General features: G+C 46.6%; 1 protein-coding gene across 1 annotated transcript; it reads right to left on the reverse strand.

Moving 5' to 3' along the window:
- Positions 1 to 606: 606 nt before the first annotated feature.
- On the reverse strand, positions 607 to 4,083 carry LOC123404606 (aquaporin NIP2-1-like). The gene is made up of 5 exons (XM_045098545.1): positions 3,777 to 4,083; positions 3,442 to 3,666; positions 1,820 to 2,014; positions 1,636 to 1,697; positions 607 to 1,199 (listed from the first exon to the last, which is right to left on the reverse strand). Exons 1-5 carry the CDS (start codon positions 3,924 to 3,926, stop codon positions 944 to 946), a joined length of 888 nt encoding a protein of 295 aa, XP_044954480.1. The 5' UTR covers positions 3,927 to 4,083; the 3' UTR covers positions 607 to 943.
- Between the last annotated feature and the right edge of the window lie 12,738 nt (positions 4,084 to 16,821).

Below are 16,821 nucleotides of genomic sequence, written 5' to 3' on the forward strand. Positions count from 1 at the left end.
CTTGCCACATGTACTATCTTTACACACTTCTCACTTATTTTAGAATCTTTCATGCATGATCTTGCTCCATTAGAGTTTCTGGCTTGAAAGATGGTGTATGCATTTAGGATTTAGTCTAAATCTTCCATGCATGCTCTTCCTCCATTAGAGTTTCTCGTTTGAATAAAAGTGCATCCATTTATGAGAGTACTTGTGAATTTTTACTCAAGATGAAAGACTTCTAATCAACCATTTCTTACCGTCCATATATCTTTCCAGAGAAAGACAACCAAATGTTGCAACGCTATCTTCACATATTCATGAAGTTTAACCCTTGAGATCCATACATATAATTTGTTATATATACGGATTGGAGCACTATGCAGCTAAAGTTTTTCTTTTTCAATAGGTTTAGATATCATTAGTTAACAAATTTGTATCTTGAACTTCATAAGTGCCAGTTGTTTGTCAACATTCTCTTGTAACAATATCTCACAACTCACGTGAAGAACTCGCTAGTAGTACTCTTAAGATCAGTCACAAGCATAGTTCACGGTTCAAACTCAAACTTAAAGGTAGAGCTCTGCTCAAAGGGAAAAGAAGTGTGCAAAGCAACACGTGTTCCTCTGATAACCAAAGCCACGGGGTGTTTTATGTACTGCAATTGCAGGAGAGATACACTTGGCACGCGTGCGACTGCAGAGTGCGGGCTGACATGCACTCGTGCGCCCCCCAAGCTCAGTCGTTTGCACACATGAACAGAGCGAGAGAGAGCAATCTACTGCGACAATGCGCGGGCGAACAAACATACACATGCGCGCACGCGAGTACTCCCCTGCATGTATCGACCAACCACTGAGTTTACAAGTGACACACACGCACACGCATAACAACTACTACGTACCAAGGACACACACTGGGAGATCCGTCCGGCCCGGCGGCGACGACGGCGGCGGCGGCAGGATCAGACGGGGATGTGGTCGAGCTCGTCGTCGTCGGCGGCGACGGACTGGCTCTGCAGCCGCCGGAGCTTGAAGGAGGAGAGCTTCTGGGGCGCGTCCTTGGGCGGGTCCTCGAAGCGGATGTAGGTGTAGGTCCAGGCCCCGCTGAGCGTGCCAAGGACGGGTCCCAGGAAGTAGAGCCAGAGGCCAGGGTAGCGGTTGCTCGCCAGCGCCGGGCCCAGCGTCCTCGCCGGGTTCATCGATCCACCTGACACCGCCCTGCACTCCATCGGTCGCCGTCGCGTCTCAGTTTTATTTCACCATTAATCCGGCTTATTCATTATTAGTGCATACTAGCTAGTAGGAGTAGTAACATATTCATCGTCTGACGCGGCTACTATCAATCATGTCATTGTACTTAGCGTGTCCCATCGTTCCATGCTAGCTTAGGCCATGGACATGGAGGATATGGTCAAGGCTACCAAGATTAAGAATGTTATCAGTGACTCCGGCTTGGCGCTTCCCTTGGCTGCCAAGAGCCAAGTGGTGATTAAAATCGGACCTAATTAGCAAACGTTCTCGGTTTGGACGTGTGTGAGAATGAATTAGATACCACCTAATCCAACTTCCAAGTAGCGATTTCTTAATTAGCCGGCATGGGGAGGTGCTGATGCTAATCAATTAATCTCTAATTAACGTAGTACTATATATTTACCCTGCGAAGATGGAGGTAATGCAAACGGAGGAACCGACAGCCAACCCAGCCAACTCACCAACCTGCATGATAACACAGAAGCAACAGGGTCAGAAACTCTGAATCCATGATGATTTTACAGCGATCGCGCGGCAAATGGCAACCATCCAAACTGGACACGGTGGCCGGCCGATCGACGACTTACCGCTCTAGTGTCCGTGGCGACGGCGAGGGTGACGAACATCATGTTGAAGGTGACGACGACCTCGATGACCAGAGCGTGCCAGTGCGGCCCCACCGGCTCGGTGGTGCCGATCACGGTGATGGGGTGGAGCACCGCCTTGAGCACGAAGGACGCGCAGATGGCGCCCGTGAACTGCGCCGCCCAGTAGAACGGGACCTGCGCATGCAAGCACAATCATCCATCAGAACATATGCACATCGAATCGGTTCGTGAATATGTTGGTACTACTACGCAGCATGGCGACTGGACTGGCCCGGCTGGCCGGAATATGGTGCTGATCGAGACGCCGTGCTGCGATATGATCTCCGGCGGATCCGGGCCTCGAATATATGTGCCACATGCCCCAAATCTCCTGCAAGCCCCCACACAGACATGCATGGTGCCTCACGCACTCCGCGCCCGGCAGGAGAGCTCCTGTGGCCACGACACATGTAAAGGCCGGCACGCGGTCGTCTTCTAGCTAGGCCGAGCCGGAGGGCAATTTAGCACCGTGAAAATGCATGCGATGTCAGTGTTAAGCCGGTCGGTTGGTGTGTGGCACAGTGCCGGCGTTAGTGCTGGCTAGTGCACCCGTGTATCTCTTGTGATCGATGCATATGCTTTGCTGCCACTAACTGAACTGTCGCGGTAAGAAAGAAAGCTTTTCATTCATTTTTGGACGAGAAAAAGGCTTTCTTTTCATATACAGTACCTGATGCGATCGAGCTTTAGTTTGGTGCCCCGATCGATCACGCTTCACACGTATTGCCTGCCAAAATAGTACCGTCGTCTTTGTGCTCCATGCTAATACTACTAAGTAGTTGCTTCCACCGGCCCGCACAAAAAGAAAGGCATTCGCTTCCAACAAACTCCAACTAGACAAATCGATCGACAGGGAAAGGGACGTGCGAGGAGAAGAAGTTAAGCCACTCCAAGTGGCTAGTACTAACTACACCAGGCGAGTATATATGTACTTAATCCCTTGTGGGCATCGTTTTGGTGTATAGATACCTTCATGAAAGGCACGCGATTGGTTGGTTCGGACAAGAAGTTACACGAGCATATACCCTAACCCCGTTGCTTTTGACTCTGCTTATAGCTTATAGCTAAGTCCAACAAGCTAGATCCTATATATATAGACTCAATAATTCGCCGACTATCTTAAAGAATCCATTGAATTTGGCAGTATCACCTCCATGACAACACCCTGAAAAGTACGTGTGAGTTAACTGAGTTTTTAGCCATGACTAAACAAATCAACATGTGATCATGCCATTTTTTAGTCCGAAAACGGTTTTCAAAATACTGAAGCAACTGCGCTGAACATTTCTTTAACTGGCCGGAGGTGGTCTTGAGCATTGTAGCCATGACAAAGCAATCCATGGGTATTCATGTACGACTCGTGTCATCCAGTCGATGCTTGAGTGGGGTGTTTGCCAAAATCTTCGTTGGAAATAACAGGTTAAGAGAAAGTGAGAGAACTGACGTTATTATTAGTAGTGGGATGACTTTTGTGGCCGAATGATCTAGGCATTTAGCAGCGTGTGCATATGCAGCGTCACTGCTCGTTTCAGAGATTGTTTACTGTTGCGTTGCGTACGTACCTGAATCCAGGGGAAATGGCGGAAGATGGCGAAGGCGAGGGTGACGGCGGGGTTCATGTGGGCGCCGGAGATGTGGCCGACGGCATAGATCATCACGACGACGATGAGCCCGCCGGCGACCGACTGGCCGAGCTGCGATATGCGCGTGACGTCGTGGGCGCTGATGGCCGCCGCCCCGCACGTCACGAACACCAGCAGGAACGTCGACACCACCTCCGACACCACCTGCAGAACCACAGAACAGTATCACGTCATTCATTTCATGCAGTGACCCAACTGACCACTGACGCGGCCGGCGCAGTTGTATGATCGATGGATCGGTCAATCTGGCTCACCTTCTTGAGGAGGTGAGGAGGGAAGTAGTCGGCGATGGACCGCTCGGTGTAGTACACCATGCTGGGCGTGGTGGAGTTCTGCACCGTTCCGATGTCGTGGATCTCGCTGGAGAAGGTCGCCCTGGAGTTCGATCTCGAGTTGCTGGCCATTGTTCACCACGAACTACGTACCAGCGCTAGCCGCCGAGAGCTCGTACTCGGTAGTGGCAGGGGGAAGAAGAAGAAGGAAAGCTTTACATGAACTGGCTGGCTTAGCTCGCTTGCTCTTTGGGGAGATGAGAACGGGGTATTTATAGGGCTGGACGCTGGAGAGGAAAGCCTGGAGCGGACGCGAGGTGGCAGATACTACTAGCAGTCCACACTTACCTTTTAATTAGGCCTGGTTGTCGGATAGGCACTGGGGCTTGCGCTGCTTAGCTTAGCTCTCATCAATCTCCCGCCCTCCCTGTTTTTTTCATTGGTTTTCTGGTTTTTAAATCTGCTCGAACACGTTGTCGGGTGGGCATTGGACGAAATAAACCAAATCCCAGGCTTGTTTGCTTCTGTTTAAGGGCATGCATAAACGTGTTAAGCCCAACCCCAGGGCGAAAAGTACGCAAATGATATTTCAATCGGCCGATTGTTGAAATGATTGCAGTTGTAAATTCGCAGGTGCCTATAATATGCCGGGATAAAGGCGCGACGTCGGCGTCGTGACGCCGATGTACGGCGACGAACCGATTCTTTTAAGCTAGGGTTGCTCCAGAGAAAGAAATTCTATTGCCGGGGATGGATATTTCTGGGGAGGGGGGTCTCCTACGTCCGTCCTCATGGCTTGGGTTTAAGTTTTTTTTTCTTCTTTTTGAGAAAAGCTTGTGTTTAAGTTGACATTGGCATATTCTACTACTACCCTAGAAGACACGCAGTGCAGGCGTGATGAGGCAAAGCCAACTAGGACAGCCGTACCACAAGTTTATCATTGGCCAGAGGGGCATTGTCCCTGTCAGCAGTTGCCGCCACTGCCAGATCAACGATGGAACCGAATCAACTGGCCAGTTTTCAAATGCAGGGCTTGCTCATGGAGAAATTCAAATGATGAGTAGTTGTAGATTTGCTAAGATGCCATTACAATAAGGGGTTATCTTAACCACTCTCTCTGCACTGCCGTCAGCGCTGTCGAATGGGAGGCGTCGTCGCACTTTGATCGATCATCACCGTCAGAACCGACCTGCCACTGTTGAAAAAATCTTCTGATGATGTTTTGGTGTTAAGTCAACCAATCTGCAGTCCGGACTTCTCGTCGATCTTCGGCCCCCTTTTCGCCTTGCCGGGTGCGCACCGCATCAGTGCGGGGTCGTGTGCGAGCAACTGCCTTGAGGCTTCAGAGTTCAGACATCGCCAATTCAGGCGTCTGGATACTCAACATCTTCTTCTGTTACTTGGGATCCTCAGCAATTGCCTTTATTGAGCAATGCGAGACACCGACGTAGTACCAACCATTCTCTGCCCCGGTTACATGCACCTGGCTGTCTGAACTCATGGAAGTTGGAGGTTTTGGACTGAGGCTGGTATTTGCCGGCTTAATGTGATGGATGCAGACATGCAGAAAGCAGGCCTCTACTGTCAATTGTGTGCTCATGCAAACAAAGCCACAAGTGTAGTGTATGGTCCTTCGTTTGCAGTTACAAGAACCCCTGGCTCTGATAGGGATGCAAAGTGTAGGTACCTACTCCTACTAGTATATCTCAACTTAATTGCGGGTTGCGGTGTACGTTTCCACAAAATCTAAAATTGTGCTTTCAGAAGATAACTGTACGCATTTGTGATTGCTACCACTCGATGCAGATCAACCAGCAAAACCCTAACGCTCCTGAGTTCTGGCCAGCCTTGCTAGGCAGGTCTCTGTTCTGCTGCAGCTCACTGGATGTTTCGGCTAGGTATGTACTCCGAAAACTACAAGGCGAGCTCGTATATTTGTACAGCATGTTGCAGCAGCTGGAGTACTTTTAAGAGTATCTTTAAGAGCCGTGACAAGCGACCGACTGAAGATTACACACTTTCAGTTTCAGGTATGCATACGCGCTTAGAACGAATGCTTACTTTGCTTTCACTCGCAGGCTGAAAAGACAGCTACTGTTGAAATCAGTGGCACTGTCGTTTATACCACAACAAGAAATAATACCATGTTTGGCAGAAAACGTACCGTCAATCTGTCATAGAACCATGACTGATTGATCTAGTACACATAAGCATAACCTCTGCAAATTATTGTTCTGCTTTGTCTGCACTCTCCAGCCCAGGGTCGGGCCGGTAAAATACATGGCCCTGTGCGACAATAAAAAATAAAGCCCTATATCATTCAAAAAAATGAAATAACGAAAAATTATAATGTATATGATATAATGTCTCACTAAATAAATAAAATAATAAGAAATTATAATGTTTGACAATTAGACGAACCGTTTAAATCACCTATTCTCATGTCCTCTCTGGTTGAACAATTATACTATGATCTATAATCGAGGAGGGAAGAACTGATCTCTAATGATTTCCGTCAAAATTTAATTAATCACTTGGGAACAATTTTGCTAATAGTTTTGCTAAAGCACATTTAGATGTGTGATAAGTATTGCACGTCGAAGTCATATACCATTAATCTTAAGCGAAGATTCGTGTGGATGTTTTTTTTATTTTTATATGCTCGATTGAATCATTGAGATGTGTAATATCTATTAAGAGTAGTACTAGTAACCCAAGTTAATCAGAAAGGCTGAAAAGAGGACCTGTTGATTTTGTCTGAAAACCTGCATGCACGATATCAATCAAGCGTCGGTCTCTCTAGCTAGCTTCCTTTTTTCCTGCCCCCTCAAATAACTTCCTTTTTGCTTTTCTTGAGGAAACTCTAGCTAGCTTCATGTAGGCTGTAGCGACATGTAGGCTGCAGCGACGCGAGTTGCGGATTGATTTTGTGATCGATTCACTGGGTCCCGTCTCGATGGAGCAACCGTCGCTCGACGCCCCGACTCACGTGATCGGCCCAGCGCCCAGGGGCTATAGGACTATATAGAAATTTGGGCCCCCCAAAGTTACGGGCCCTGTGCGGCCTGCACATTGTGCACACCTATGGGCCCGGCCCTGCTCCAGCCATCGCGTATGAGGAATTGAGGATACAGAAAATTAACGGCATCTCCAACCGGCAAATTTCCTCCCGCATCAGGTCCACAGACCGCGGACACGGATGCGGGAGGACGATATCAAACACTAGACGCATACATCCGGTCAACAACTCAAATCAACCGGACAAAATTCGTGCAAACACGGTCGAATTTCGTGTAAACATCGACGGATTTCATATAAACATGATGGATTTCATTACATTTTGAACATCTAGAAAAAAAAAGACCCCCCCTAAACCTATCCTATGGTGGTGGCGCCCTGTATCGTCCTTAATCCACCAACTCTATGGGCGTCGGCTAGAAGTGGCAATTTTTTTCCAAAATTAGGACGGTTTGAGAGGCCGTAATGCTATTCGACGAGTGGATGATTTCTGCAACCCGGCGAGTCCAATGATGAGCTGACTCGCCCGTGCGCTGGACAAAGTGATGAAGACCCACAATTGTCATCGAACGTTTGCATGTTCCTTAAAAATTATTCATGAACCGTTCCTTAAGCTCAGCCCAAGTGTTAATGGTGTTGGGTGAAAGGTTTTTCAGCCAGGTTCGAGTCGGCCCTTCCAACACCATCGTTAAATACTTTGCGCATACCGCATCGCTGACATCGAGCATATCTATGGCTAGCTCGTAGCTTTCAATCCATGCTACCGGTTCGAGATCTGTTGTGTAGTTTGGTACCTTGCAAGGCCCCTTGAAGTCCCTAGGCATAGGATCACTGCGAAGAGCCTGACATAAACAAGGGATGCCAATCATTCTGGTGTTGATTCTAGTCCCCTGTGTTGCTGACTAGGGTTCCACTATATGCGGTTGAGCCGCCCGCCTTGCCGTTGTTTCTGCCTCCGTCTGCCGGGCTGCTCTCGTCGCATCAACGAGGTCTTGAGCGTTTTGTAATCCCGGCCGGGTTGGAGAAACCCGGGGTTGCTGTCGACGCACGCTAGAAACATCTGGAGACTCTTCATGGCGGCTGGCATAAGGTATAGAGTGTATCCGATCTCGAATGTACGAGTACTGCGCTTGTTGAACCACTGCTGTCTTCAACATCTCAATGACGTTCCTTGTTTCGATCTCAACTGGGGAGTTTCCGTGAATAGGGAGCGCCTCCAAATTACGTGTCACCACCAGCATATTGTCAACGGGGTTGGAAAAGTGACCCTGCGGCATACGAAAGCGTTATGGCGACGGTTGAGCCAACGTAGGCTGAGCCGGGTCTTCCTGCTCGCGCGGTGAATTTTGCGCAACGCCTGGTGTGTGTGGAGTAGTAAACACACGAGTAGGCGTGATGTTTTGCGGCAACGGGGACTGGTGCCTCCTGTGGTAGACCGCCTCAGAAGCGTCTTGCCGAATCCCTAACCACCAAGCATCAGCCTTCAAGCACTCCGACTCATCACGGATACGAGCCTGCAACTCCATCATCCGGGTTTTTTCGGTGTCGGTCTATTCCTGGACCTTGACCATCTCCGCGTGAAGCATTACTAGTCACGCGTTGTGCTCCTCCTGGTTCTCCACGGTGACAGGATCCTCCAAAAGATTGGTCATCTCAGCCATTAGATTGTTCATGGCCTGAGCCGGCGTTTTGCCCGACCCACTGGCATCGTTGGCGGCTTTTGCCCCCGACGGACACGGAGCCGCCGCGGTTCCTGCCATGTAGACGGTGACCTGTCGGGGCGGCTCACAGGATTCCTTGGGGGCTTCTCTCTCCGGTAAGCCCCCAGGTCCTCCATCATATAGGGGACAGATTGATTCGGTGTCTCCCATCGACGACTCGCCATCGGTGTTGGCGCCTCGCCACATGTCGACTCATCCGGGAGGCCGATTCCTTGAGTGAAACCAACGAAGACATGATGCCGGCCAGCTTGACGCCAGCCAGGTTGGGTGTACCGAGCCGACTCGACGATGTCGGTGCAGGTGTCCGGCTCGGGTACTGGCGTGCTGATTTTGCCGATGAAGACGTGGATCTTGCCGAAGGGGACTCGGTACCCAGACTCGATTGAGCCGACCTCGGGGCCCCAGCCTGATTTGTCGATGCTGAGCTTTCCACGGCGGTTGTTGGTCATCAGACCAACCGCGTAGCTCCCGAACCTTGGAAGAGCTTCCTCTGAGAAATCAACTCCACCTTGCGATAGCCCCATGGTGGGGCGCTAACTGTCATGGTTATGTCACGACATATGTCTTCGAGGAAGGACTTAGGTGTGAGACCATCGTCGCTGTGTGGCGAGTCGAATGGGTTGATAGGAAACGAGAGACGAATTTACCCAGGTCTGGCCCCTCCAATGGAGGTAAAAGCCTATGTCCTGCTTTTGTGTTTATATTGATGGTGATTTCGATTACAATGATGCAGAATAGCTAACCCAGCTTTCAAGAGTTTCTTGCCTCCTCCTTTCGGCTCGAGGGCTCCCCTTTATATATAGGTGGAGGCCTTGAGTTTACAACAGAGTCCAGGTCAATCAAACACCCGTGATCTAATCTAACTCTTACTTCCCTTGTTCCTCAAGGAAAAGAGAGATAGTCTCTTGTATCTTCATCCTCGAGCCGGCCATCCGGACGATGTCTTTAAGCCGACCCACATAACAAGCCGGCATTATGGGCCTTGTTCTTCTCCTGGTCACCTTCCGTCTAGACCGTCTTCATGGAGCCCAGGTTAAAACTTGGGCGGGTTATACTTGTAGGGTATATCCCCGACACAGACAAAGTAAACTCGATTAATATGAGTGGACCCCATTGTTTTATCCTTAGTGGCAGGAATACAAAGACATGTCTTGTCCCTTTCTATCAGAGAGATATAAAGCACCGTCAGATTAAACCCGCTACAACGCACACCTCCTCCGGCTACCTACCGGACAGCCAACCATAAGAAATGGCGGCCATCTCCTTCTTCTGGTCCATCGTCACCCCGTCCTAGAGTATTTTGGAGCGTGAGGAAGCCGTGGTGGGAGTGGTGCAGAGAGGAGAAATGATCAGAGGCGGATGACTGCGGCTATGGTCGAAGCGGCAGTTTATATAACACTGGTGGGCGAGAGAGGGACGGACGGGTGGTCGTCGGGTCATTTGAACACGGAGCAGTCGCCTGCATCGGGAAGCGACGCGGGTGGAGCTCTCTCAGCCAGCAGGAAGCACGCGTGGTCAAGGGACGGGATTTTTGTGGGCCAGGGCGGTCAGTGACAAGTCTGTTTTGTCGAATGATTCCATTGCCACAAATGAGAACGATGAAACATGAGGATGGTGCGTGGTTGCCCGAGCATAAAAAATTTGGATTTTGGCAGTGTCGGTGATCTTCCTCCCTCATTTTCCGTCCAACGACGACCTTAGTTGTTCGAAGCCTTTGGTTGCGGCTCGACTATCCGCTTATGCAAGCATGATCACTTATGTGGCATTTCACGTCAAGATCGTCCTACACATGTAGTCGCTGAGATCGCAACAAGTGATTGCAACAACAAATGATGACTTCGATTTGATGTTGCTTCTCAATTATCGGTCTTGAGCTCAGGAGGAGGGCGCAGGGGACCCGAGGTCTGACCCTAATTGGTTATATCTGGCAATGACGGTGTTTGCTCTCTTGTGACCTTGTTGAATGCATTTTTTGGACTTGATCTTGAGGTTGAAAATTCATGGTATGCCCTTGGATGGTTGGATATGACGACGGCGGCGCTCGAGCGTCGTTCCTTTCCTGAACGCATTGTTGTTGGAGAATCTTTCTCATTGTATTTATGATATCAATAAATAATTGATGTGGATATAATCATTGTTGTAGAATATTAATCATTGTTTTGATCGCTGTGAGGATACTCCCTCCGCGTCATATTAAGTATAGCTCAAACGGGCGTCTAGATACATCAGTTTGAGAAACACTTAATAGGGGATGGAGGTAATACCTTTTATTTTCATTTCCCTAAGGCATAGCCCTGGTCTTGCATCAATTTTCTATTTGTTGATGCAATTTTGTACATATGTGTGTTGGTGTGAGTTATGCGAATTATGCCTAGGCCAGTTTATGTGCTCACCTGTGCTTCCATCCTCTTGATGCTTTATTTGAAGTTAATAAAGTCGACCTTTGTCAAGAAAATCGGAAAAGGCTAGCCACATTGGCCGGTTGCTCTCGTGCTGCTTCGTTTGCACACAAGAGCTGATCAACAAGGACAGTGTTAATTCTTCAGGAATGGCAACCATTACTCTACTCCTGAAGTACTCGTGAATCGTGATCAATTGCAGACTTTGCTGGTATTTTTGTTTCCCGCTTGCATCAGCTGCATGAGATATTTTTGTGTTTATGTCATTGAGAGCGGCACAGTACACGAGGACAGTAGTGTACTATCTGATATCTGACAGGATCCAGAGCTCCAAACAATCCTCCGCTAAAAGCCGGTGTTAATTAAGAAGTTCAGGTTAGCACCCCTGCAGCAATGATACATCATACGGAGTACATGGTATGCTTAGTTTAGTCAATGTGTTGTCATGCACATGCGTACCCGCGGGTCACCATCGTACAAAATGCATGCTTGCGTGCAGAGATTATCGCATTGGCTTGGCCAATACACGGGGGCCAGAAGCCAAGCGATGTCGCCCGTGAAACAATAAACCAAGTTATCCTGAAAGAATCTACCAGCTGACTAAACGAGCCCTCCGACGCGCAGGGAATCGACGTTAACACTTGTTTTCCGGCCCCGGCGACGAATGGAATTCCAGGTCCCGGATGGCGCCGAGCACGTCAGTTCACGGCCCCGCCGCCGGCCTCGTTTCTTCCTCTGGCGGAATGGGACGCAAGTGGACCAAGTGGCCGGGCGCACAGGTGGATCCCCTCCCCGCCATGGAATTCGGGCGTCGGCGGGCATGGCATGCAGCTGGTGATTGGGAGGGGAAGCTCCGGGGCTGCAAGCCACCGCCGGCCCGGCCAACCCTCGTCGGACGCGACGATGGGGTGAAAGGATGGCGGTGATTTTGCGGCGGACAGCGGGCATGCGTGCTTCGTTCCGAGTGGCGTCACCGGGCGGTGATTTTTTGTTTTTACCATTTTTTAGACAATGACTGGAGGATCGTTCTTAGCCGCTACCGATCGACCGGCCGGCTAGTCGACTTGAGCGTCGCTAGTCGGACTCTAGCGAAGGCTGGGAGGATTCATGCACTTGTACGCTTTCTTTTTCGAGCTTGCAGTTGCAGGCGTCTCATACTCCTTTTTTTTACTGACTTTCTTGATTGTGTGTTTTGCACCCTATTGACTGTTTTCTTATCTTGGTGTCGACGAGGAAGATGGAGCGTTCTGTGACACGCGGCAAGATTAAACCGCTGGCTTTATACTCTCTTTCTTTTTCAGGGAAACCCGCTGGCTTTATACAGCACATGGCCTAATGGTTTGTGTTTGGTTTGGGTTGGGCCCCTCTTTGGAGGCTACAACCACGCTTCCCGGCCTAGTTCGCATCATGGTTCGGTTTAAATGGGCTAACTTAGGCTGCCTCGCGGGCGGAGACGGCATCGCAGCGAAGTCACTAATTAGCAACTATACCTTTCAACGATTACTCTCATTTTTACAGGTTGCGACAAGTGACGTACTGTATGCGTCTCATTTGTTGCAACTAGGTGTTCTTTCTTTTTTCATACATACGTATTTTCAAAACGTTTTATGTTATAAACCGTGCGTCCAAATCTCGAATCGTTTTTATTGTTGCCTTTCTTATGTCGAGATCTTTAAAACTAGATCCCATGTCTATGTTTTGACAAACTTTTTTTCAAGAAAAAAACCGGATAGAAAAACCGTGCCTCTCGCGGAAAAAGAGAGAGCACAAAACGTGTTTTCCCCTTTCGGGGAGAGGCACGGGCGTGCCTCTCGTGAAAGCAAAACCGTGCCTTTCGCGAAAGCAAAATCGTGCCTCTCAATAAAAAAACAGAAAATGCGTTTTTTCCTTTTCGAAAGGCACGGGCGTGCCTCTCACAAAAAAAATAGAAACACATTTTTCCCTTCCCGAAAGGCACAGGCTTGCCTCTCGCGAAGTCAAAACCGTGCCTTTCGGGGAAGCAAAATCATGCCTCTCACAAAAAAACAAAAAATACAAATTTTTCCCTTTACAAAAGGCACGTGCGTGCCTCTCGCGAAGGCAAAATCGTGCCTCTCGCAAAAAAAACAAAAAACACGTTTTTTGCCTTTTCCGAAAGGCACGTGCGTGTCTCTCGCGAAGGCAAAACTGTGTCTTTCGCGGAAGCAAAATCGTGCCTCTCGCCAAAAAAATACGAAAACACATTTTTTCCTTCCCGAAAGGCACGGGCATGCCACTCGCAAAGTCAAAATCGTGCCGCTCGCATAAAAAAGAGAGAGAAAACGTGTTTTTCCTCCCCGAAAGGCATGACTGTGCCTCTCGTGAAAACAAAATCATGCCTCTCGCAAAAAAAACAGAAAACGTGTTTTTCGCTTAACAAAATAGAAAACACGTTTTTTTGCAAAACAAATTGAATTTTCTTCCATCCAAAAGTTACGAAAGACTGGTGAAAAACCGGAAAACCAAAAAAATCCAAAAAAACCGCTTAAAAAAAGGCAAAAAACGTGCGAAAAAATTAAAAAAATAAAATATAAAAAAAGCTCAGAGCCAACACGTGGCGGCGGCTGAGAACGCGCCAAGTAGCAGCGCGCGGGAGCGATCGGTGGGAGATTTTCGACGGAGCGCTCGCTAACTAGTTGCTCCCGCGTAGCAGACGGTGGCAGCGCGTGGGAGCTTCTATGTAACGCGCCTTGCATTAAATAGCTAACGTTTCGGACAGGGGAAGGCTGACATGGGCCGGCCAATTATGTTTCGCTTTTTCACTTTTTCTTGTTTTTTCTTTTTCTTTTTCTGTTTTCTTTTTCTTTTATTTGCTCTTCCTTTTTTTATTTTACATGTTTCTTTTGTTTGCAATTTTTAAAAACATGTTCTTGTTTTCAAAATTTTCTTACAATTTTAAAAATGTTTTCATTTTCAAAGTTTATTCATAATTTTCAAAAATGTTTTTGTTTCAAAACGTCTTTCAGGATTATCAAAAAATGTTCCCATTTTTTAATATTTGTTCATTATTCCAAAAAATGTTCAGTAATTTGGAAAATAAAATCTCGTTTGCAGTTTTGTTATGTTCATATTTCAAAAATTATTCAGGATTTTCAAAAAATGATCTCCTTTTCAAAATATGTTTAGTATGTCATTCATAAAATATTCATGTCTCAGAAAATGTATGGGAATTTCAAAAATTTGTTCACAATCTCTGATAAATGTTCGTGTTGCAAAACATGTTCATGATTACAGAAAATGTTTCTTCTTTTCAAGTAAATTCGCAATTTTTGAGTTTTAAATTTTGTTTGGGAGTTTTATATATGTTCCCATTTCTTAAATATGTTCGCTTTTTTAATCTTGTTCAGAAGTTTAAAAAAATGTCCTGTTTTCATAAACTGTTTGCGTTTTTTTATTTTTCTTCAGTAGTTTTAGAAGATATTCACATTTTTTGAAAAATCGCGTTTTTTAAAAACAAAATCTGGTGTTTGATTTTTTCCATGTTTTTTAATCTTGTTTGTAAGTTTAACAAAATGTTCAGTTATCAAAAAAATGTTTGCGTTTTCATATTTTTTAGAAATTTTATAAAATATTCCTAATTTCAGTTTTGGTCACAAATCCTAAAAAAAATATGCTTTTGAATTTATTTAGAGTTTCAGAAAATATTCCTGTGTTTTGAACTTTTTTGGATTTTAAAACAATTCCTGTTTCTCAAAAACATCCAGTGATTTAAAAAATAATGTAAAGTAATACTCTCTCCGTCCAGAATTATTTGTCGCAGAACTGAAATACATCTAGATACATTCATTCTTATGACAAGTATTTCTGGACGAAGGGAGTAGTTACTTTTAAAAATGTTTCTATTTTTGAAATTTTTGAAAGTGCACATTTTTTGAACTATGAAAATTTGAAAACAATTGTTACTTAAATGGGTACAATTTTAAAATTCTGAATAAATTTCAAAGTCTATAATATTTTTGTGAGACACCGAACATTTTTAGAAAATCTGAACATTGTTTGAGTTTGGAAACAAAATTTGAAAAACAAGAACATTATTTTAAATTCCTAAAAATGAAATCAGAATATTTTAAATATGTGTTTTTTTAGAAGGAACTTTTTTAAACTTCTGAACAATGTTTCAAAACGCGTTTTGCGTTGAAAATCCCGAACACTTTTGAATTTATGAACAAATTTAGAAAAAGGGGAACATTTTGTTCAGATGACTTAACAGTTTTTTAAAACCCGAACATATTTCGAAAATTAGATCATTTTTGTCAACACAAAACTTTTTCTCAGTTTATGAACAAAATTTGAAAAACTGAAACTTTTAAGGGAGCTGCTAGGCGTCCATCGGTGGATCCGTACTAAACATCCGTCACCCGAATGACCGTTCGATGTACGTGCCCGTAGCCGTCCGATCTACCTGCTCGCACACGGCTCGGTCGTCTCCCCCGACCAATTAATTCCCGAAGCAACGGTCTAGTTACAGAAACAACGGCCGCGTTGCAGAAATAATTTCTAAAACAAAGGCCGCGTTGCAGAAATAATTACTGAAACAACGGTCCCGTTGGATGGGAGCGAGTATTGGCGAACACCGTGTCGGCGCCGCAACGACGACCGTCTCCCCCCCCCACACACACACTGCTCCTCCTGCCATGCCTTGATGCGCTCCTCGAGCGCCCTGCTTCTCTGATCTGCTCTACTCGCTCCCAGCGTCACCTCGCCGTCGACGCATTTGGGGTGCCTCCTAGGTGACTTCAGCTCCTTCGAGTATTGCTTGAAGCGCAGCTGCCCGTGGAGGACGTTGGAGTGGAACCAGAGCGAGTCTGGGCTTACAAAGATCTCGTCGCCCTCCATTTCTTCTACGGAATAGCTTCTTGTTATTGCTACAGGCGGCTGGGGTGGAGTGGAATTTGGAGGCCACCGAATTTTCAGGCTTGGTGTTCGGCCATGTCCGAGACCATCTTGCAAAAATTACAACAACTGGCCCATGTTGCAAAAATTACAACATGTTGTAAAAATTACGACATTTTCTGATCCATGTTGCAAAAATTACAACATATTACAAAAATTACGACATGTTCTAACCCGTGTTGCAAAAATTACAACATGTTGCAAAAAAAAATACGACATCTTTTGACTCATGTTGCAAAAATTACGACATTTTCTGATCGGTCGGATGAACCCTACTGTTACCCAGTACCAGGATTGTCTGTGCTAAAACAATAGATGAGTTGCATGAAACTATCATGAAACAACAGGTGAGTTGCAGGAAATTATCCTGAAACAATATGTGAGTTGCAGGAAAAATGAAAGCGGCTTTGATGAACGCGGGACACTCTCGACTGTCTGATCAACACATGATCGAACGGCCACGGAGCCGGCAGATGGACGCACGCGATCAGCCAGTAGAATGTAATATTTTTCCAACTTTTAAACCTTTTCTTAAAAGAAAGATAAATTTGAAAAACAAAACAAGAAAAATAAAGGAAAATGAACGGAAACAGGAAAAAGGAAAATAAAATTGAAAAAGAAAAAAGAAGAAGGAATGAAATAGAAACAGAAGAAAAGAAAAAGAAACGGCCAGAAATCCGAAAAAAACAGTAAAAATCCGGTTCGAGAACTTTCTAGAAGGTTCCCAAAACCGGGATCCAGTAGCACGTTTACGCTTTTGAAAATGGGCCGGGCCATGTCGTTCTCTCGTACTCTTTCCTTTGCGTTTCATCGGCAGTTTGCCGCAGTGAGCGTCCAGTAGGATATTCCGCATCGCGCTCCTCCTGTGCGAGAGACCGGCCTCGTCGTCCTCACTCGCCAGAAATCGACCAGAAGCTGAGAAGCGAAACCCGAACAGACGAGGCCATCCCCCCCCCCCCCCCACACCCCCCATCCACG

Source organism: Hordeum vulgare, chromosome 6H, assembly GCF_904849725.1.
Source record: "Hordeum vulgare subsp. vulgare chromosome 6H, MorexV3_pseudomolecules_assembly, whole genome shotgun sequence".
Classification (NCBI taxonomy): Eukaryota; Viridiplantae; Streptophyta; class Magnoliopsida; order Poales; family Poaceae; genus Hordeum; species Hordeum vulgare.

Excerpts from the sequence above, each read along its gene's own strand:
- LOC123404606 (XM_045098545.1), bottom strand. The coding sequence starts at position 3,926 with ATGGCCAGCAACTCGAGATCGAACTCCAGGGCGACCTTCTCCAGCGAG. Across the intron at positions 2,015-3,441 it reads GCCATTTCCCCTGGATTCAG|GTCCCGTTCTACTGGGCGGC; the intron begins GTACGTACGCAA and ends TTGCATGCGCAG. Across the intron at positions 1,698-1,819 it reads TCGCCACGGACACTAGAGCG|GTTGGTGAGTTGGCTGGGTT; the intron begins GTAAGTCGTCGA and ends GTTATCATGCAG.